This window comes from Pempheris klunzingeri, chromosome 1, assembly GCF_042242105.1.
Source record: "Pempheris klunzingeri isolate RE-2024b chromosome 1, fPemKlu1.hap1, whole genome shotgun sequence".
Taxonomy (NCBI): Eukaryota; Metazoa; Chordata; class Actinopteri; order Acropomatiformes; family Pempheridae; genus Pempheris; species Pempheris klunzingeri.
Genome location: NC_092012.1, coordinates 4,311,610 through 4,333,731, shown reverse-complemented (window position 1 = coordinate 4,333,731; position 22,122 = coordinate 4,311,610). Strand labels below are relative to the sequence as shown.

The 22,122-nt window shown below is 43.2% G+C and overlaps 1 protein-coding gene across 1 annotated transcript in view; it reads right to left on the bottom strand.

The window, feature by feature from the left end:
• Nucleotides 1-22,122, bottom strand: part of nav2a (neuron navigator 2a) — a 90,193-nt gene that overhangs the window by 25,710 nt on the left and 42,361 nt on the right. Inside the window, exons 11-12 of the mRNA XM_070837684.1 lie at nucleotides 15,940-16,062; nucleotides 1,667-1,796 (exon numbers count right to left, since the gene is read on the bottom strand). Coding sequence (XP_070693785.1) covers nucleotides 1,667-1,796; nucleotides 15,940-16,062 — 253 coding nt within the window. The remainder of the gene's footprint in view (nucleotides 1-1,666; nucleotides 1,797-15,939; nucleotides 16,063-22,122) is intronic.

The following is a 22,122-nucleotide window of genomic DNA, read 5'->3' as shown; positions in this document are numbered from 1 at the left end:
CAAGTCCACTTGAATCCATGTGCATGTCTCACGTGTTAAGTCTCCTATGGAGACTGTGAAGATTATTATTAAAAAGTGTGGAGACTGTTGCTGTTGCTGATTAGGCTCAGCGCAACACATTTATTTGTTCAAAATCTGAAACATACTGAAGGCAACTTAAACTTTAAATTTGTTTTAAGGTTTTTGCAGAATATTTATGACATTAAACAAAAGTATAACTTAGCTGGTTCATCAAAGCTTTTACGGTAAATCCCAGCTGTTTGAGGAATGAGGGATGAATAACAAATCAGAGGACAGCTGAGGCAGATTTCATCAACCTGCACTCTGTCGCCTGCCGTACTGAGAGAAAGGCTCCTTTGTGCTCTCCTTTGTTTTTTCTTCATCACCTCGAACTCTGCAGTAATAATGGACACACGTCACATGGTGACTGGCTCCACATCAGCACCAGTAACGGCGTGTGCGACGTACTCGTGAGTCAGCTGACCGTACTACCCTAACACTGATCACTTTCCTGACCCGGAGTGGCTCCTAATCAGCGTGTAATGGTTTGAGGCCAGTGTCAACATCAGCTTGTAGCTCTGCGAGTTCACAGCTGTGCCACTCAGACGGAGTCTCACATTCTTCTCTGAATGCAGAGGAATGCTGGGTCAGAGCGGGTTTAGGGAAATGAGGCCAAGTGGGAGAATACAGTTGCATCAGTCAACCCACTTTACACATCAAGTTTACATTTCTTCCAACCACATATGATATTAGGCGACTTCACACTTGTAGACTTTTCCTCTTAAGTTAATTTGCAAACCTAATGTGAAATGAATAGTTTCCCCTAAAACTCACGCTGCCTTCAGATGGAACCTGTGGTCATATTTTGGACACGGAAAGTTGATTTTGTTGTGTGTGGTGACAACACCGTTGCTAGGCGACAGACAACAAAAGATGTGTGTTGCCTTTCAAAAAAAAAAAGGTGAATAATTTAATGATTTTTGCATTTCAGTGTGATGTTTAGAAACCATAGGCTTCAGTGTTTTTAAAAACATCACTGTACATTATGACGGTTGAACTCTGAATATCAGAAAACTTCCTAAATGTTGCTAAAGTCTCAGCATCATCTCCTCTCCTGAGCGCTATAACCAAGTCCCCACTTGAAGGCACTAAAATATTCCCTAAATAAAGACACTGATGCTAATAAGGCAACATGCTTAAGGGATCGTTTGCCAGAGGAAACTTCCAGTCTAAAAACCGAGAGCAGATTGTGTCGATACCACAATAAACTACAATCATCATGTTTTGCTTCTTCTTAATAAGAAAGCCGACTCCTGAAATGTCCAACTATCATGACTGCTTGCAGACAGAGGAGAGGTGAACGTGGACCACTGGCTCAACTAGAGTTTAATGGGATTTCATCAAATCCAAATCAAGTATTGAATGTGATTATTGCACTGAAATCCTTTTCAGGCTTTATTACAAAACGTCTTATTTAAGTATCAAAAGTCAAAATCTTGAGTTTCTATTTAAAAAGGGAGACGGCATAGAAAGATATGATAAGATCTGTTTCACTTGGAGCTTAATTAATCCAGATAATTTACCAATTTGAGTCCAGATCCTAAATGGAACTGTACAAAACCATGACGGTCATGAAGCACATTTGGTTTCATGTGTGTGGTCTTACCTGTGTGTTGAGGCCTTTGCGCTGTGCAGCGGGTGTGTTGGCGTAGGAGGAGATGGAGGAGCTGGTGTTGATATCATCTGTGTCGATATTGTCGCTAACGCCGCTGCTCACAGAGCTGCTGTCATCCCAGCTGGACACACAGACACAGACACACAGCAGAGGACAGACAGAGGCACAGTTTAGTCCTGTTTAAACACTAAATCTTCCTGGGTGGACAGGATGGGGGTGTCCACTTGGCTCTTGTTAGACTACGGCTCTTTGGGGACACCGTTCCGCTTTGAAAAGATGACAATAAATTCAATCAGCAGACAGTCAGCGGAGCCTAAAGGCACAGCAGTGAGGTGTGGTGCTTCTTAGCATGTGAACACAGCACTGTGCTGTGTGAGTCAGCTGCTGGGAGACTTTTGTTCTTGCAAATTCAGTCTAATACGTCAGAGTTTGTCCTGGTTTTCCTTGTTCCTCTTCACTATTAAGCATTGCTGTGTAGACATTTACAGTTACAATATACCGACTCTGGGTGTCTGAGTGTGGTTGTTAAAGATTCTAAAATCAATATTCTGTATACTTCATTTTGCAAGGACAGCAAGTTCTCTGTATACTTGTATTTCTGATAAATGTCAGCCTTTGTATGAAACCTCTGAAAGAAACATTATCTATTAAATACAGTGCTCAACGGAAATAAAACTGCAGAAAAGAGATGGATCCGGCATCTTGGACTGCCTGGTGACTCTCCTCCTTTATTCTTCCTCTAAAACTGGCTTCAGCTTGGGTACGCACACACACACACACACACACACACACACACACACACACAAACACAAACAGGCTGAATGGGGTTGTCTATCATATGAACAAAGGCTTGTTGGAGAGAAGTGACATCATGGTGTGTTTGTGTGTGTGTGAGTGTGTGTGTTGCTCAAACAAACCCGTCTGAACAGAGCAAACATGGCGGGACTTAATGCAGGATATTTGTAAATATGTACGTGTGTGTGTGTGTGTGTGTGTGTTTGTGTATGTGTGTGCGTGTGTGTGCGTGTGCGTGTGCGTGTGCATCCGCTGGGAGTCTGTGGGGGACAGGAAACCCGGCCAGTTGGCAAACATCACTCTGAAAGGACCAGAGGGAGGCTGATGGTGATGTCCAGTGCAGGGTTGGCTGCACCAGAAGACACACACACACACACACACACACACACACACACACACACACAAACAAACAGCACACACACACACACACACACACACACACAGAGCTGTCTATCTATCTGTATTTTTTCAGTTAAGACCAACGATCCAGTGAAACACACCCACATACAATAATCACTAACAACACACAGCGTATAAACACGGGGCTTAAAGGATATACATGTTAGACAGTCTCACACCTTCTGGTCTCTTTAGTCAGCGTGCTGACTTCTCACTATTTTCATTATTCTTCTATCTGTTGCTTATTTTTGCCGACAAACCGATAAAGAGTTCAGTCTATAAAATCCACCCATCGTAGGTTTCTTGGAGCCAAAGATGACGTCTTCAAATCGCTGAAGATGACGGGGAAGATGAAGTTACCAGCAGTCTGCGACGCTGTTTCACCATCAGTGACAAACAACGGATGAAATCCTTCGTGCTCGAGCAGCTCGAAGCAGCGAATGACCAGATGATGCAGAAACACTTCACTCTGTGCTAGAAAAAGTATTCAAGTTCCATACAGAGTGCACATCAGATTTTGGGACAAGCAGCAATGTTCAGTAGCCAACTTGGAAGTCCTGAATGTTTCCCACCAGCACATAAACACAACATCATAATTATAGCTTTTAAAAAACTAAACAAAAACAAAAAAATGTCCAGTGGCTGAAATCCCAGATTCAGATTACCAACAAAATCTAATCAGTGGGACCTTGGCAGATTTAAAGCAACATACATCTGCTGCTTTTTCAGCAACCTTGCTAACAACCTGACAAACACACACACACACACACACACACACACACACACACACACACACACTTCCTCCTGAAGTTACCAGCAGAATAAATCAAACGGCAGGAAGAGTGCAGACGCTGGGGCTCACAGTTGAAAGCATCCCTGGAGCAGACGGGTTCAGAGGTGCTGAGAGATTTAGAGTGACCACAGCCGTCTCAACTTGTCCGTACAGCCACAGGGGGAAAGTCCCACACACACACACACACACACACACACACACACAGAATGAAAATAAAGATATGTGGAAAAGCATGAAGAAAAAGACTTACAAAAACCCCCCAAAAAACAGACAGCTTCCTGAACACGGACTAAACCAGAGTCATCATTACCAGAAGGACAACAGATCACTGACACACTTGTGCGCACACACACACGCACACACACACACACACACACACACAAATGCACACATATGCATCTACCTGGTCAGGGTGCCTGGGTTGCTGTGGGAACCAGAGCGCTGCGGGAAAATGCCAAGCTGGACTGAGAGCTTCATGACTTCATGCCGCTGAGAGAGTTCACACAGCCAAATATCACTCCCTCTCACACTCTGTCTGCCTCTCTCTCTCTCTCTCTCTCTCTCTCTCTCTCTCAGATCTTTCTCAATGCCTCTCGCCCTCTCTCTCTCTCTCTCTCTCTCTCTCTCTCCCTGGCTGTGTTCCTAGATTGAGCTCCTTTGTCGCTCGTTGCACTGATGCTTCATCCCTCGGGCACTGCTCGTCTCTCTCTGGACTTACAGAGAGAGAGAGACTTGGGGGGGAGAAGAGGGGAGGACCTGCCCCGCCGCTGGTAACATGAGCCTCCCCCGGGACTGTTAACCACTTCACTGCTGAAGCCGCGCCACTAATAGAGCACTGTCAGACACACTCAAGCACACCCCGAGCCCTAAAAAAGCCACTTCAGCCTAACAAGAATCAAACAGCAACACAAGTCAAAGCCACATGATCACAGACGACCTCTCCAAAACTGAGGGACAATCTTCACCCCACTGCTGCTTTCTTGTGTGTTTCCCAGCTATGGTTTATGTGTATGTGTGTCTGTGTGTACAGGGCTGCAATTTCCCAGACAGATCCACCCCGACTAGCTGACAAGCCAGTGCTAATTAGAGATCAGGCCAAGCGGCGTGGCCCAGCCCACAGCCTCCTGCTGGCAAAGCAACCCGCCAGTTAACAACCACCGAGCCCTTTACAGCCAATCACAGGAGAAGGAGACCTTAACTGTGGGCTGCCCCCGAGAGGAAGCGGTGCCAAACGCAGGCTGACAAGGCCGACGACTAATAGATCATCACACTGAGGGGAAGAGGTGAAGTGCTTCTTAACAGGTCAGTTGACCCAAATCACACAAAAACAAAGAGACTTTCTCACTAATCTCTTACAGTATCTAACCATGATGGTCTGGATTCAGATTCCTGCCTCCACCATGATAAAATGAAGGTGATTGGCTTTCACAGATTAAATAAATGATTGGATTTTGGGTGTACTGACCCTTTAAATCAGCTGGAGTGTGCAGTTAAATCTTTGTGAGCAAGCTTTTCACTAACCAGGATGACATAACAGTTAATTCTCTCCCTCACTAAACAGCCTGTAAACCAGTCAGAGCGGAGAGCAGTGGAAAAGGAAAAGTGACCCAAATCAAGACATTCCAGAGAGGGACCTCGCCTTTCGTCGGGTCCCTTTAGACGGCTTTCTGCTTTCCCAAAGGGGTCAGAGTTCAGAGGCCAAACCTCCAAAGCTTCCTTAAAGAGAAGAGCAGAGTGGGGGAGGCAAGGGGGCCGATGGAAACAAAAAAAAAAGAGGCAGCCTTGTGGGTCAGCCAATAGGAGTGTCTAAAAGTGTCCTGAGAAAAAGGCCGCGTTGTGTTTGTTTAACTTTTCTTGTGTGTGTCCCTTGGGACTGTGGTCGGTCGATGGGTTGGTTGGCCCCGCAGTACTGTAACCCCCCTCCTGGAAAACCCACTGGCACATGCACACAGGATCTGTGCCGCAGAAATATACACACAGACATGCGGCCACAACAGAGCTGTGAAGCAGAAGTAAGGGGATTTCCTGTGTTAGAGGGGCGACTACTGGTCCTCACACTGCAGCTGGATCATATAACCCCGAATGTCTGTCTCTGTCCACACAGACAGACAGACGGGAAGGAAGAGGGGAGGATTTTGACAGACTGTCTACCTGACTTGCCCTCAGGGTGGGAGGTGCAGAAGACATGGACCAGTTTGCCACAGCATCAGTGGAGGTGATGTCATGACTTCATCACATATGCATCCGACATGCAAATCACTTTATTCCCATCAGGAAATATGTTTTGTGTAATGGAACAACATGAGAAACTCTCTGATACCAAAACACAACATGATTATTCAGCAGTTTCAAGTGGAGTCAGATCGTGAAGATTAGGGTCTGAAAATAGCACAGTGTTGATACAGAACTAGATTTTCAGTCCCAATATCCAATGATGTTTTTGATGCCTTATTTTGAGATATTTGAATAAAACTTTTATCTAAATTAATAAGAGAAGCCAAATTCCTTCGGTCTAAATGTGTAAACACAAGCAGCTGTACAACAGATCTTCCTACACTAAACTCCACTCTTCAGGTCTAAAACTGGCAACGCTTTGAAATAAATCAAGAACTTTCTAATCAAACAATGTGGAGACAAGACAGGTGATGCCGGGTTTTGATGCTGAGGTGCTTGGAGCACATTTTAGTAAAAAACCTGACATTGGTTGTCCACTTCAAGTGATGATCATAACGGGTCATAAGATATCTTTCAAATTTATATTTATTTTTATATTTATCTTGTGTTTTTCATAAACTTACATAACTTTTGCTGTCTCATTGCAGCATATCCTATGTTTGGCAGTAACTCCCAGCAGGCAGCATAACCACTCAAACATTTTCACAGTTTTGAATATGTAATGCGATCATGTGAACAATACGTACAGAGAGAAATGCTACACACAAAAGTCACGTGCAAAATTTGCAAACTTGGTTTTGACTTTTTATCACAGAGAAACATTGAGATTTCTCACGCAGGCATTTCTTTCTACTAGCAGCTGCTCTTTGCCTTAAGGTTTAGAAAAAAGATTTATGAATACAGGTAAGCTCTTGGCTATTAGGGCTTGAGGTAAGATATGATCACAGGTGTCTTTATTACATGTACTGGAGTGAAATATTTTGATTTTTGATTCATAAAGTGCTTATTTCCCACAACAGAAAATGCAGCTAATCAACACTTGTTAATTATTATAGCCAAAAAACACCTTACACCTGATCAGCTCAAGGTTTTTTCTTTCCTAAACAAAATACAACAAATGTATGTTTTTGTGTTTGTTTGTTTGTTTTTTTTTGTAACATTTTGTCAAAAGTAAAAATAGTTCGGACTCGATGGGAATATTGTGAAGGGGCCGATGGGACGGGGCCCAACACATTCCAGGCTGGAGCCCAGGAGCCGTGTGGTGCGAAAATGACACAGCTGTCCCTGCACTGACGAGAAATGACAGGACAGGACCGGACAACACACTCAGGAATGCCTCTCTCTCTCTCTCTCTCTCTCTCGTGTCTGGTCCCATTGTCTCCTGTCTTAGGAAAACATTTGCTATCTGCACTCAGAGAATTTATCAAAGCATTTAGATCCCTCTGGCTGCCTCTCGTTCACAGAGATTTCCTCTGACTCTTCTCTTTTCTCTCCCTCTGTTTGATGTGTCAACACACACTCCCTTAGAATCGACCGACTGACCCGGATCCACGGTGAATACACACCAAAACTCCTTGCACATGTGACACGCACCACTGAACGCAGACACACGCTTCAACCATGCTGCATCCGGTCATGCAACAAAAAATGAAATGTAAAAGACTACTAGGATGAACATGTGGAATTTGTCACATGCGTGTGGACACACTACTTAAACACACACCGCATACAAACCAACCTATTGTCGCCTCATTGCTAGAATGAAACACAAGGCTGTAACTCTGCCTTTACACCTGCAGTCTAGAAACTGGGATCATGGGATCCCCGGGGGCCAAATACTAAAAAAAATTACCAGTTATGCTAATTTATGCTCATCTGGTTTGAAATCTTCTTTAAAAGTGTCTCCAGATGACAGATGATGAACTGATGATCCTTTTTAAGGAAATAAAACGTTTTCAGAAATTTCCTTTCCTTAACTTTGTTTTTTCCACTTTGCTCTTTGTTCTGTTTTTTCCACAGAGGCCGTTAGTTACTTCGCCATCTGAACTTCATTTTTAGGCACTGCGCACAGAAATGCCCATTAAATAAAAAGGTCATGATTGAACAAGAGTTTAAAAATGTAGAAAACTGCAAACGTTAAACTGCATAATTGCCGTTGGAACTCCTAAAGACATCAATATCAGTCTAAATTTTGCAGAAATGTAGAAAAATTGGGTCTTAGTTTGAGCTATTTCATTCAGTATAAATAGCTTCAATGAGGAGCTGGAAGGGACTGATACTGAATATTCATATGATAATGTCAGATAGTGTGGAATAAGAGGATTTTTCCAACCTTAAGCTACTTAAGGGAGAACAAAGGGCTAAAATCAGGAATTAAACAGAAACCTTTCCGTGTGAATGATACTATTTGGGGCTCATGGGACAAAATCTATCCAATATGTCGGTCTGTATCCCATTTAAGGTTTCAGAGTCCATGACATGAAACCTCTTGCATGCAGACTTCTGTCCCCAAGCTTTTCCTGCAGCTCACATGGTGAAACGTGGATAATCAACTTTATCCAGTTACTTTAAAGCTGCAACCTGCACAGACCTGCTGAGACCCGAATTCCCAACCCGCACCCAGTCTCACGGAAAATATCAGTCAGGGAAGGTATGGAGGATGAAAAGTTACCCTGTGGTTAGTGCTCCGTAAATCCTCTCGCTGTGGAGGAATTAAAATCCAACATGCTCTGCTCCTTTTCTTTACTTTCTCCATCTACCGTTTCCTCCTGGTGGTCTGGTTCAGATTCCAGACTGGACCAAAAACATGAGACCGAGCCTCTGACCTCTGTGTTTCCCTTCAAAAACAGCTGGCCAGTTCAGTTGGCCGCTCATATACTTTGCAATCAAGAGGTCCTGGCTTTGAATCTGGCCCGCAATGAGTGTTTGTTGCATATCGAGCTTTTTTTCTCTCTGTGGATCATTACTACATCTCAGTGCTTTCAACTGAGAATCAGAAAAACACAAACAAGCTTAAACAAATAAAATGACAGTGAGAAAAAGCCTTGTTTACCTTAACCTTTAGTGTGTGTGTGTGTGTGTGTGTGTGTGTTCCCTAGGGTGAGGCAGGTGTGGTTGTTAAAAGCCATGGGGGGGAGGTGGGGGAGACTGGTCTGCTGATACAGTATCCATGGCAACTGAGACATCATTCCTCTTAGACTCTCGTCTCTGTTTCTCTCTTCTCATAACAACCCTCTTCATTTCCCCCCATGGAGTCTCCTTTCTTCTCCTCCACCCACATGCATGTGGCAAGCACATTTCTGCTATAAGTGGTTACACTAGAAAAAATTATCTACAACTTACTTTAAGTAAGTTTTGTCTATTAACTGTTGCTTTTTGATATGAAGAAATCTGACTGTGCCTGTGTACGATTACTCCACTCATCGTTATTCCAAAACAATTCTACATGTAATACAGAATTGCTAACTCTATATATCAAAAGACAGACTTTTAACACTAAATCCTTAGAACAGTACATGCTCTGACAAAGGAGGGCTGAATAAGAATGGATGCTGGAAGCTATGCTAGCCTCATCCATCTCTGGCTTTCTGGCTTGTCATTTTGTCAAAGGCCAGAGCTGTGAAGACGTCTTGCTATCAGTCAACGCTGCAAATGTGTTAAAGTTGAACTTTTGTTCGAATGCGCTGATATACTCGACCCCCACATGTAAATCCCACAAGTGACTCGGTTTTACATGCTGGTGAGACCTGCCCTCAAGGCGAGATGCTCAATAAAAATGGATTGAACACAGGTTAAAGTTACATTTATTTCCACTTTCTCTAAAAAAAGAAAGATTAAAATGAGCATTATTAAGATTTTTGCAGTGTGGGTGGAGGAGCGTTTTGCAGCAGCTGGGGTATGTGGGCATGTGTGGGAGGATCATTAACTTGAGAACATATTTGACCTTACATCTCGAAACAAACAGCTACAGATTGTGGGTCAGACTGCTCCAGCGTGCCCCAGAACGCCTCCCTGGACTGGCTTCATTACAAGCACACACACAGCATTGGGACGCATCGGGACGCGGCTTTTAGCAGAAACATGGCTGGGAGGCATTTATAGTGTTTAGAACACGAGGAGAGTCAAAGGCTGGATGAGAGTCTGGATATCTGTGGATATTTGGTTGCATTAAGTGTGTGTTGTGTGTATAAGTGAGTGAAGGTGGACAATAAAGATATTCTATTGTAAGGGGAGAGCAGACAAAGGATAGGTGTGGTTGCTGCATATCTGAGACCAAACGTTTAACACATTCTCCTCTCAGTGAGTGCGAGGTTGATAAATACATTCACAAAAATACGACCAAATCTCGAGGTTGATTACATCAGTCTGCTACGACCTAAAGACGTCACACCTTTATCTCCAATGTGACTCCAATCAGCCAGACTAAAAACTAGAAAAGTAGAAAGGCGTGGTCTCATTTTGAACACGATATGTTATGATCCACTTCAGTTATGCACAAAACAACCTGAATAAGTCCACGTGTCTGTTATTTTCACCACCACCTTGAACATAAGCTTGTTTTTTTAAACAACATCATTGAAACATGTTCTACAAAGTCCTACAAAGAACAAGCTTAGTGAATTATTGGCAAAAATCACCGTCAGCTCCACTGACAACCACAGATGGTTTCAGATGTGCTCCTCATTTGCTCTGGTGCCACTGATCCTGGTAACCCAACACCGACTCACCCGGCTCCCCTCTGCCGTCATTAACCAACCACCCCTGGTGTTCCTGAGTGGAGCCCAACACATACACACCAGACATGGACACAGTCTAGAGCTGGGGGATTTAAATATCTCAATATGGGATTGTGATAAACTTATGTTGATTGCAATGGCAAACTTTGGACATTTTTTGCTCAATATGGATAAATCTAAGAGCCTATCATACAGCAGTCAGTCTGCAGGGTTTGACTTGCTGTAATACATCCATTTCTTCCTGAATAGCAATGTTTGAGATACCTGTGACAAAAGGACGAAGTAAAAGTGAGCGGAACTAAGGGGCATGAACGTGCAAGTGAACACGTATTCCCCTCTAAAGTTGAGGAAAGTATTGACAAACAGGTAACACAGAGTCAAAAGGAAGTGGTTTGGACATCTCAAAGAGACGTTTTATCAATGAAGATAAAGCATGCTTGCAAAGTTAAATGTTCTTCTCTCGCTGTGATCAGCACTGTTGGTGTTGTCAGGGCTGGGTACATGCACAACTTGTTTGGGGGGGGGGGATAAAAGTGCAGATGAAGCTGTGTTCCTGTGTGTCTGGGATTATCATATAAATAGAGTCCTGGTTCTATGGGGAACGAGATGGCTGGCTCATGAGACGACAGGAACAGAGGGTGATTATTATTACAGCGAGAGCCTGCAGGCAAACCACAACATTCACTTTGCTGAACTAACAGAGCAGGTGGAGGTGGGGTTACAGAGGGCAGACAGAGACGCAGACAGGTAGAGGGTGAGACAGGTGGAGTGCCAGGTGTTTTTGGTAGCTGAGGAGAGGAGCTGATCAAGGAGGGTGAACCTCTCTCTTCCTCTACCTGAGGCCAACCGTAATCGTCTCAGGTGCAGACAGGAGAGATAACATATTGGGGCTCGGGGCATGTTTGTGTAACAGTAAATGTACATGAGGTGTGTGTGTGTGTGTGTGTGTGTGTGTGTGTGTGTGTGTGTGTGTGTGTGTGTGTTCATAACATGTTCCAAACAACTCTATCAGGTTCGGTTGCAGGTGGGATTAAAACCCTCCTGAGAGAAACAGGAAGTCAACAAAGATGCTTCTAACACACACACACACACACACACACACACACACACACACACACACACACACACACACACACACACACACACACACACACACACACACACACACACACACACACACACACACACACACACACACACACACAAACCTGACAAAGAACCATCATCAGAGATCATTTGAAGTTTCATCAACATCCATTATACTGTTCTGTAGTGATTCCTCATAATGGGGGCAGACTAAATAAGTCAAACATGTATGATAATAATGTAAACATTTAACTCAGATCTTCTATAGTTAGCCTGCACACCACTTACATAAAATGCAGTGGAGAAGTGGAGAAATCACAAACTACTCAGGTTAGGCTTCAGTTTGGCTGTGCTGCTGTTTTACAGGTTGTTAAAACAGAAAACACTTGCGTGTGATGAGTGTTTTCTTTCAGGTATCTGTGAAAAGATCAAATATAAACCAGGAAGTTTCGGTTTCAGTGATCGAGTTTATCAGATGGCAAAAGATTGCACAATAGTTTACAATATGAGGACATTTGACAACTTAAAGTTGTCACGGTAGAATTATGGACTCCACATTATTGAGGAATCTACCCAGACAGTGTTTATTTAATTGGCCGGTGCAGTGGATTGCTGGATGATCTTGCATTGTGCTGTGGTAAACTACTTCCATCGTGGTTTTTCTTTCCAGAGCATCATTGAAATAACGCACAGTGCTAACATTGGTCTGAAGGTTTTAAAAAGACAAGTCCTGGCATGTTCATTCCAGTTTATTTGTACAGTACCTTTGAAACACTAAGGCAATTCAAAGTACTTCACAAAAGGCTTTAAATCGACAATTAAAAGGTGACTAGTAGGATAATTAATGGTATTCAAGTGAGTGACGGCTGTCTTAGTGTTTTAACAGGCACCTGCTGATGGATGGTGTTTATACTGTAGGAAGCAGCAAGTGCAAACAAAAAACACCTCATTAGAACATAATTCTGCTCTTGTGTCTTTAATTCGTTGTACCTGCAACTTTGGTAAAGGTCATTTGGACTCATTGTTGCTCCATTAGGTGTCTCATGATGAGGTGATTATTGTCAGACCTCTTGATAATGATGCCTGTACCTTATACGACCCACCTTTGGAACAGTAATTGTACTTTTTTAAAGTATTTGTATGAAGTGTTTACATTATTGGTTGACTAGTTTTTCAGTGCCACACATTGACCAAACCAAGTAAAGACTTGCTGTTTTCTGTAATGGATTATCTTGCTCTTTTTTTCATGCAGCATATAAATGAAAAGCATTAGCATCTTCTGAAAGAGAAGAATGAGTCCTGGACCTGTCAGTACTGACCGTGTACAGACACCGGCAGGAGACTGGAGAGACAAATGTGTAAAACATTAGCAGGGTCGTTTATCACTCTGTAACCTCATTGTACAGATTTATACACTTTTTCATGTGAAAGCATCTGTCATCTGCCTCAAACCCAGTGGTTTATGTGGCACTGTCCTCTCTTCATTGTGTCACATTCTCGTTTGGAGAGAAGAAATTATATCTTCAACGCCTCAGCAAGAAGGGAGGGGGTTGTTCCTCTAACATTCACCGCTACAGCGGTTTCACACCACAAAGACCTCTCCTTTGTCTGCTTTAACAAAGAGAATTCAAATCAGAAGACAGACGGTTATGGATTGCTTCCTCTTTCTCCTGCTGCGGAGATAAATGACAGGGATAAGCATGCTCACACACACTCACACACAGTTTCCAGGCTCTATTGTGTCTGCCTATTTACTCAGCCTTGCAAGGTTCTGGTGTCCCATGACTAAGTGTGCTCCACAAACTGCTTTACATACATTCGACAGTTGGTTAAACTAGTTTTTGCACTTCCAACCAGGGCTGCAGATCAGCAGCTCTGGTCAGTGTCAGCTGTCACATCAGTCACCAGCTCAGCTGATGAGAGGATATCTCCCTTTAATTGGTATCATATTATCTGAATGAGCCGTTCGGCGCTGTGTTTCCTTCACGCTCCTCATTAGTGCAGGTTTTTCTGATCTGAAGGATTTTAGCGTAAAGGCTCGACTCTTTTAAAAGGTTTGTAACGGTGAACCTCCACCCTTTGAAGCTTGTGACCTCCTTTTCCAGGGGTCACAAGGTTTTTGCCCCAGTCCCAAGGTGACACCCAACACATTTCTCCACCAGCTCTGACAGGCTCAGCCGCATCGCAAACCAGACGACGTAAAAAAAAAAAAAACGGCACTTAAACTACAGCAGGTTTATAGAAGGGTCACACACCCAGTCAGCAAACACAGACCGCACACACCTCTGAGCTCCGAACTTCAACTGTGACACTAACAAACCACAAAATGTTGGAAACACATGCAGAGAAAGGTGCTCACCCTCCTCCACCTGCCCAAACTGCACCATTTACCCCCCTCTTGTGTATTAAATTAGTCTCATCTTTTACAACAGAAAACCAGTCACCCTCCTTTACCCTCCAGCTCCGCTGCTGATTTCCGTTTGATATGCTAATGAGTTTTATCTGCTGCTTCACCACCTCTCCTAATTAATCCAAAACTAAAAGCAGTAAGCACATTTATCAGACATTCCTTAAGGGGGGAGGAGTTGTGGTTGGGAGGAGGGGGGGGTCCACATCATCCGCTCTCTCCTTCCCCTTCTCTCTAATTTTATGAAAGTGATACTGATGCTGTGAGAAGATCATGAAAAAAGAAATGTGAAGTTTCATTTCAAACATAACATCTGCCTACTTGGTCAAATAAACCTCACAGAGAAACATGAAAGCACAAAATCAAATGAAAAAAGTGAGAAATCCCCAAACTTTTATCATTTTAATTGCTCTCCGGTTTCTTCTACTCGCTGCAGTCTCTAATAGAAACAAGCAAGAGGAAAATGAAAGGTGAGCGGAGAGACGGGAGCCCTGTGTGGTAGGAGAGAAAGAAAGGAGGCGAGGGGGGAGAGATGAAAGGTGAGGAGGGGGACAGTTTGTGTTAAGTCCCACCTAAGGGCAGGGGGAGTTTAATGTGAAGGTTTAGTGTGTGTGTGTGTGTGTGCATGCGTTCAGGCTAAGAGGCAGCGAGAGGGCAAAGGTCAAAAGTCTGGAAGACAGGAAATTAGCCACACCTGAGGATTTACGGAAAAGGCAGCTTGAAGCACTTAAGATTAGTGCAAGACACACCAACCAACACATCTGTCCCTGTAACACATCAGTTTAAGCCTTAACCACAAAGCATTTGTTTAAAAACTGAAGAAACTGAACTGGTGTATGTATTAAAATACTGATATACCAGTTTAGTTCAGTTTAGGAATTAAAGAGACCAGTCATTCCTCTTGTGAGCCAGGCCTTTGTCTCACCCAGTTCATCCCTCATTCATTCTTCCAACCACCTCATCATCATCAATTCTGCAGTTCATCTTCATATCAAGATTATTCCCTCCCCCTTTATTCTCTCTCTCTCTCTCTCTCCCTCTCTCTCTCCCCCCCATGCTTCTCTTGCAGCATGATAGGCGCTCTGCTTGGACGTCATCCATTTCTGTCTGTCAGTTAGCCAGGAACCGAGTCCCTCTCCATCTCTGTGACAGGACAAAGACCGCAGCATCACACAGAATCGCTCAGGCTGACATGCGACGCTCTGGAAAGCCCCGCAGCTACACAAAGACTCAGTCACTCTTCTCACTTTACCACATGCTGTGGCCGATACATCCCGATAACACCAGCAGAATTACATGTGTCTCGGTGCTGCTCTCCAACATTTGGGGTCACTTGGTACGTCAGCAGTGTGGTGTACTGCACAAAGCTCGGTTACATCAAACACCGCGCAGTGGTGCAAGTCTGAGCAAAACCTGTGCAATATCATTCTGTGAAATACCAAAAGAGAACTCAACAGCTTTTCAACTTCTAGGAAACAAGACAACTTACCTGCACTGAACCTACAGAGTGATAAAGCTACTTCGCACTGATGCAGGAAACAAACTAACTCAGTGGTTAACTATATTACTGTATATGCCCAAAGAGCCATGAATTGAATAAGACACATCAATTTCAGCATGTTCAATACAAGCCCTACAAAAGCATTATGGGAAATGTAGGTAATTAGTAAAAGTGGTCCGATACACTGAAAGATCGACTGATAGTAAACTGGTTCTCACTTTTCAGTCGAAAAGTTGAGGAAGACCAAAACATTCGTGCCTGTTACTCTTCTGCGTTACAAAACATGCTGTTTCCTCCTGAAATTAATTGAACATCACTAATGCATCATTTCATACGCGGGTGGAATTTCCCTTTAAGATGTTTCAGACCTACCTGTCAGCATCTCCTTGTCCTGACGACATGTTCCGATGGAGAGTCTCTCGGACGGCGGCCATGCTGTCGGGCAGGCGGTTCAGACGCCGCGTGTACAGACCCAAACCTCCGTCAGTCATATAGCTGCAAAACACAATAAAGCACGTCACATGTAGTCACCATGAAGCAGGTCTGAGACTCACACTTAAAGGGTTCAGAGAGGATGAGTTGAAGCTGTGCAGTAGCACACTTTGTCTAAGACTTTGGCCAGAGTTAAAATGCTCTGTTCTTCTTCTCAGAGCTGCTTTTGTTGTATATAGAGCCGGAGGAGCCCACATTCATCTAGTTTTTCCGGCAGAGGCAAAGCTCTCATCAATCAGGGCCAAACGGTTGGCAATGAGCTCCCACACATACTCTGAGGAGCCCAAACTATCTAGCCGAAGACACATTTCTCTCATGTGGCCAGTGGTAAACAACAGTAGCCTGTAAAAGAAGGGGCAGCTCAGTGGATAGAGGATGAGTCGGTTCTTTATTCCCACAAGAAGGACATCTCCATTCATCATCGACTGAGTCCATCGTCTCCCTCCAGGCTGGGATATTATGTCTGACTGCGTAGCTAAACAGAGAAGCTAAAAATACACTGTAAAATGTAGGCTAAGTAGGTCATTCACTTCATTTCATAACAGAAAATTACATTTGACAGGAGTTGATGTATTGGTTGTTGGAGTCAGAGGCTGACCGTTAGCAGCAGTTAGCGTCTGAAGCTGATGCCGAGGCCACGAACACTTACACAAACATTCCCATTCAAACTAAAACAACACGAACTAATTCCCCAAATATTTACCAGCGGAGGAGATTCCTAATGGAACTAAATATTGACTCATTTAACCCAGGTGTAATTCAATGAAATGTTTGCTGATTTAAAGCCGAGGCTCCACCGTTCATTTAGTGAATGCTTTCTGTGTGGGACTGTGATGATTCTGTTTCTGCAGTTAAGTGAGTAGAAAAATAAGCTCAGCAAGAGTTCCACCACTAAAACACTTTTAGTGTTATCTCTAAGTGGATCTCAGCAAGAGGGAACCCGGCGCACACACACACACACACACACACAAACATTTATGGCTACATGTATATACAGTATTTCCTTTAGACAGAGCTCCTTTGTGTAACCTGCAGTCAAACAGAATCAGCATCTGAGCTGAGGGGGGAGAAGCCTCTCAGTGAAGAGCAAACCTGCCCAGATGCTGAACAAACTGCAGCTTCTCTGATGTTTACAGCTGAAGCTATGGTTATGGATTAACTATTTTCAAAGGTGCAATAATTGCGGGGACTTTCGGGCCACTTGGTGCATTAAAACAAGCTGAGACCACAACAATGACACGTTATTCCCTTATAAAGTTGCTCTTGTGATTTTACACAGAGCAGCATTAGCATCTGCCTGATAAATCTATGCCAAATATTAACTGACCTTTTAGCTCTGGTTTGGTCTCTACCAACTTCCTGATAAAAACATATCAGGCTCTTTATTGACTAGATGTTTAATTTCTTCACCTGCTACTTGTTAATCTGGTCTGTGGGTTCATCAGATTTTTTTTTTTACTCAACACGACTGCCTGCTACAGCTGGAACGAGGCTGATGATTGCTGAGTGTGCAGGCTGGAAAACTGAAATAATTGGTTAAAAAGCTCTGTAGCGCTGAGAGGAACTGCAGTGATGGGTTGTAATTCATTGTGGTGATAGAAAACAGAAAACAAACTGGGACTGATTTGATGTACCCAACAGCTACACTGTTTTAGCAGCAAACCTAAAAGTGCCAGATGTTGCACTTTCTCACCAGAACACGAATGCTGTATAAAAGCTTTAAGGTGATATTTCAAGCATTTGACATTGTTTTTAGGTATTCGGTGGTACGATGGGCAATATAAATTAACCTGCCTTATGCTAAAGTTAAATCAAATAATCCACGAACAATCAAATAGAATGATTATTAACAAATCTTTCTTCACTGATTTTCATAATAATGAGACAACAGACAATTAAGACACTTGAAGAATGCTGGATCTAGTCTGAGGGGGGTTAGCCATCCTTCATGGGAGGCATCCATCATCCACCCAAAGCAAAGTCACCTTGAAGATGGCCTGGCAGTCTCTCTCTCTCTCTCTCTCTCTCTCTCTCTCTCACACACATTACTCCTTCACACTAATGAGTAACCAAACCGCCGTGTCCTCCTGTTTCAGATGCGTGTTAACCTGTAACCTTCTGCAGCGGGAGAAACGTGTCCAAACAAGACAGTTTATGGGCTGAAACTAAGCAGCCAGGTAGAGTTTACACAACCGTGCAGCTAACAGAAGCAGAAGTTGTAGAGTAAACGAAACTGCAGAAAATACTGAACTTGGTCAGAATGAATGCCGGCACTGTGGCACTGACGAGGAGGAAATTCACAAAATGTCACGCTCTGCAAAAAAACAAACAATCGCCTTTAGAGCTCCTGGTTTCTGTTGAGGGCTTTAAACACTTTGACGTACCTTTCTGCTTCAAACATGGTAACACAGTTAGTCCAAAGCACAATAAACAAATCCAGATGAGGGCTGATCCCCGTTGATAAAAATCTCCAAAGCAAAGGTGTCCGTTTTCAACCGCCTGGCTACTGTCTGCTATCAGGTCTGAACCTGTGTGTGAGATCTGCTGCTATGTGAATAAGATTACCAGGTGAGAGAGTGTTTGATCATGGTGATATCAGAAGTGGGTGAACACTATCGGTGAACTCTCCATGTAAAGACTATGTGTCCGTGTGCAGCTCAGATGTGTGTGTGTGTGTGCTGCTCTGTGGGAGCTCAGTGATGGTATGCAGCTTCTATCCTCAGCCTCACATGCTTTTCCCTCCTGGCTGGAGGTTGGGTCTGTCTGCCTGCGAAAGGTGGAGAAGGGAGGGGAGGCAAGGGGGGAGGGTAGAGGGGTTGATCAGGCAACATACCCCCAAGCCGAGGAGGTGGCGTGGGGTGGTGGTAGTAGAGGGAGGGGGGGTATCCTTGTCTCCAAGGACCAGAGAAGCCGAAAGGAAAAATAGAGGAGGGGGTTGGAGAAAACCAATGTAGATACTAAATGTGATGTCATCAGTCATGTTGTCTGTGTTGTAGGAGATCAAATGAATTAAGTGAAGACAGATTATGCTGATCTGGTTATTTCAGTCCACAGTTAGAAACGCTTATAGATGTCGAAAGCTGCAACTTGGTAATATTGATTCATTGTTCAGTTGTTTTTTTGTTCAGCCAATTAATCATTTTGTCTATAAAATGTCAGAAAATAGTGGAAAATTTGCACCCAGAGCTGAAGGTGAAGTCTTGACATTGCTTGTTTTTTCCGATCGACGGTCCAAATCACAAAGAGAATTTGTGGTGCCAACAGCATTGAAAACAATCCCTACTGGGACATCTGAAAGATTAATGGGAACTATTACTAGAAAGTAGTTTAGATGGAAATTGCTCACAGGAGTAACAGAGATGTTGCTTCTGGAAAAATATGTTGCTGGTGGATTTTTTTTTTAATTCTGTGGGCACCACAAATTAAATTCTATTCTCCTCCATTGTATTGATTTCAGGCATTTCAGACACAGCTATCTCCAAACCTGGGTAAATAAAACTCTGCATTGCTACACATGACAAGAGATGAAGAGATACGTTCAGACTTTTGAGAACCGACCCTTTAATTGACATTTAAGAGGAGGTAAAGAGGTGAAGTTAGATAGTCTGCTGCTGTAATCTAAATGCCAGCTCCTCCTCTCTGGGTAAACAGCCCACCCTTGTGTGGAAGAACCAGTTAGTGGATGGCCTGAGGATGTGGAGAGGAGTGGGGGGAGGTCGTGTCTTCTTTAAATGGGTAATACATTGTGATGGCCATTTTTAACTATTTAGTTTTCATTTCATTTTACACAGCTAAGATCAAATAACCAATCACTAAAATTAAAGAGTGATCCTGAAAATGATCTTATGTCACAATATCAGAAGATCAGAACAACATTAGATCATCAGAAAATTCCAGCTTGCCTTCCTCGCAGCTACGAGCCAACACGGATATCAAGTGTTCAGAGTGAGCGAACGGCTCTGCTCGACTGTTCACATCACTCACCTGTCCAGGTGTTGCTGTGGCTTGGCCTTTGTCTGCTCAGCCACAGATTCAGACATATCAAGTACTTCAAGAGCACTTAGTTCCCTCAAATGCTAAAGCAGCCTGAGGGCTGGTGATTCAGTGCAAATCCACGGGGGCCAGAGGAAGTAATTCCCTCTCCACTTATTAACAGAACTGAACTGGACTGAACTTTATTAACAGGCCCTGGCCTCTCTGTCTCTGTTTCTGTAATGCCACCTGAAGAAGAGTTGGCGCCTTTTACAACTTCATCTGATAATAATGACAGCAGAGATTTAAATTGCACAGTATGAGAGCCAAGGTATGCAGGGAGCCTGTTACAACATGGACATTGGCTTTGTCAGAGCAAATAAACAGGCTATAAGCATATCAACATGACTGCGTCTGCAGACAGAGAGATGGGATACTTGTGGGAGGTTAGTGTTACAGAATAAATGTTGCTTATGCGACTGAGGCTAAGCTGTGGGCTATCATCTGGCACTTGGATCACAGGCAGGAACAGTGGCACTGCTGCCCTCTTCTGGCAAGCTAACACTCGAGAAAAGCCACAGCCTGCAGGGTCACATGAATCATATGGAAGTTATACAGTCCTGGGCTCTTTTTCATCCTTTTCTGTTGGCCAAGAACTGATTTATGCTGTCAGTTTGCTTTGAATGATCACTGCCTGTGTTTCGATCAACCATAACACCGTCATTTCAACCAGCCAGATGATAAACACACCACGGTCTCATGACAGTAGCACAGAGTAACTCATTTCATAACTTTATTACCAATATAAATATGTTTTAACAGCAGCAGTTGTTCACAGTATATCGCTGCACTAAAGAGATTATTGGGTAGAAAAATTCTGTACATCAATATTTAAGACAGCAATAAATTATATGTAACATTTTAGAAGCTTAGATTTAAAATCTTCATGCAGTAGAAATGTTTTGGCTGCGTCTGAAATAAAGTTTTCGGCTCGTCTACCAAGGGACACCAAAATAAATACAGGGTTCACAAAAAGTTAGGGATATTCGACTTTCAGGTGAAATTTATGGAAAATGTAAAAAGTTAATGCTACAGTGATATTATATCATGAAAGTAGGACATTTAAGTAGAAGCATGCAATGGTAGTTTTATTCATCTTAAACAATTTATTGAAAGAAAATCTACCAACAGTGGAGGGTAAACGAGGGTAAACGTAAAATTGGGATGTGGCCAAAGGACGTCCACTCCTCTCCTTTCTGTGACTCTTCCAGTCTCTGTATATCTGTTGCAACATGCTGATGACACTCTGTGACCCTCTAAGCTCAGTGGACACTTCTGTCTGAGGACCTGTTTGAAGCCTCCAGTTTTGAGGTGCTGCTGATCAATAGTTAGGTGTCGTCTTGGTCTCATGATGTCAGAATGTGAACAGCACGATGAGGAGGACTGTTTAAATACCAATTCTAACTGAAGCAGGAAATGTATTGGTGGTGGTTCATCCTGAAATTTCACCTGAAAGCCGAATATCCCTAACTTTTTGTGAGTAGTGTAGATTATGTACAGATAATGTATTTTTACTGGGCATAATTACAAATCTAAAATTTGACTGAATACAGAATCAGGTAGAGCTTGACTGCTTAATTAATATTGATAGGATGTTTTACAAAGAAAAGTTGACTTGGCTGCACAGACACCACCGTTCACAAGGGGACATCTATCATCCGTTTTGCAGGGAGAGAGGAAGAAGCACACTCCTTGATAGCCTAGCTCGCTGACCGCCAGCAACGAGCCACAATCAGCAGATTAGCTGACTATTTTCACTTGATTAGTCTACTTATTTATTTATTTCCTTTTTTTTTTTTTTTAATTGAGTGTAACAGTGGAAAATGCCTGTCTCAGGTTCCCAGAGCCCACAGGGACATCTTCAAACTGCATGTTCTGTCCAACCAACAACGCAAAAGTGAAACACGTAATATTTACCATGATGGAAAAGCCATTAATTCTTACATTGGAGAAGCTGGAACCAGCAAATGTTTTGTATTTTTGCTTTATAAATGAACAAAACTGCTGTAGAACAGAACTGAGTTTTCCGAT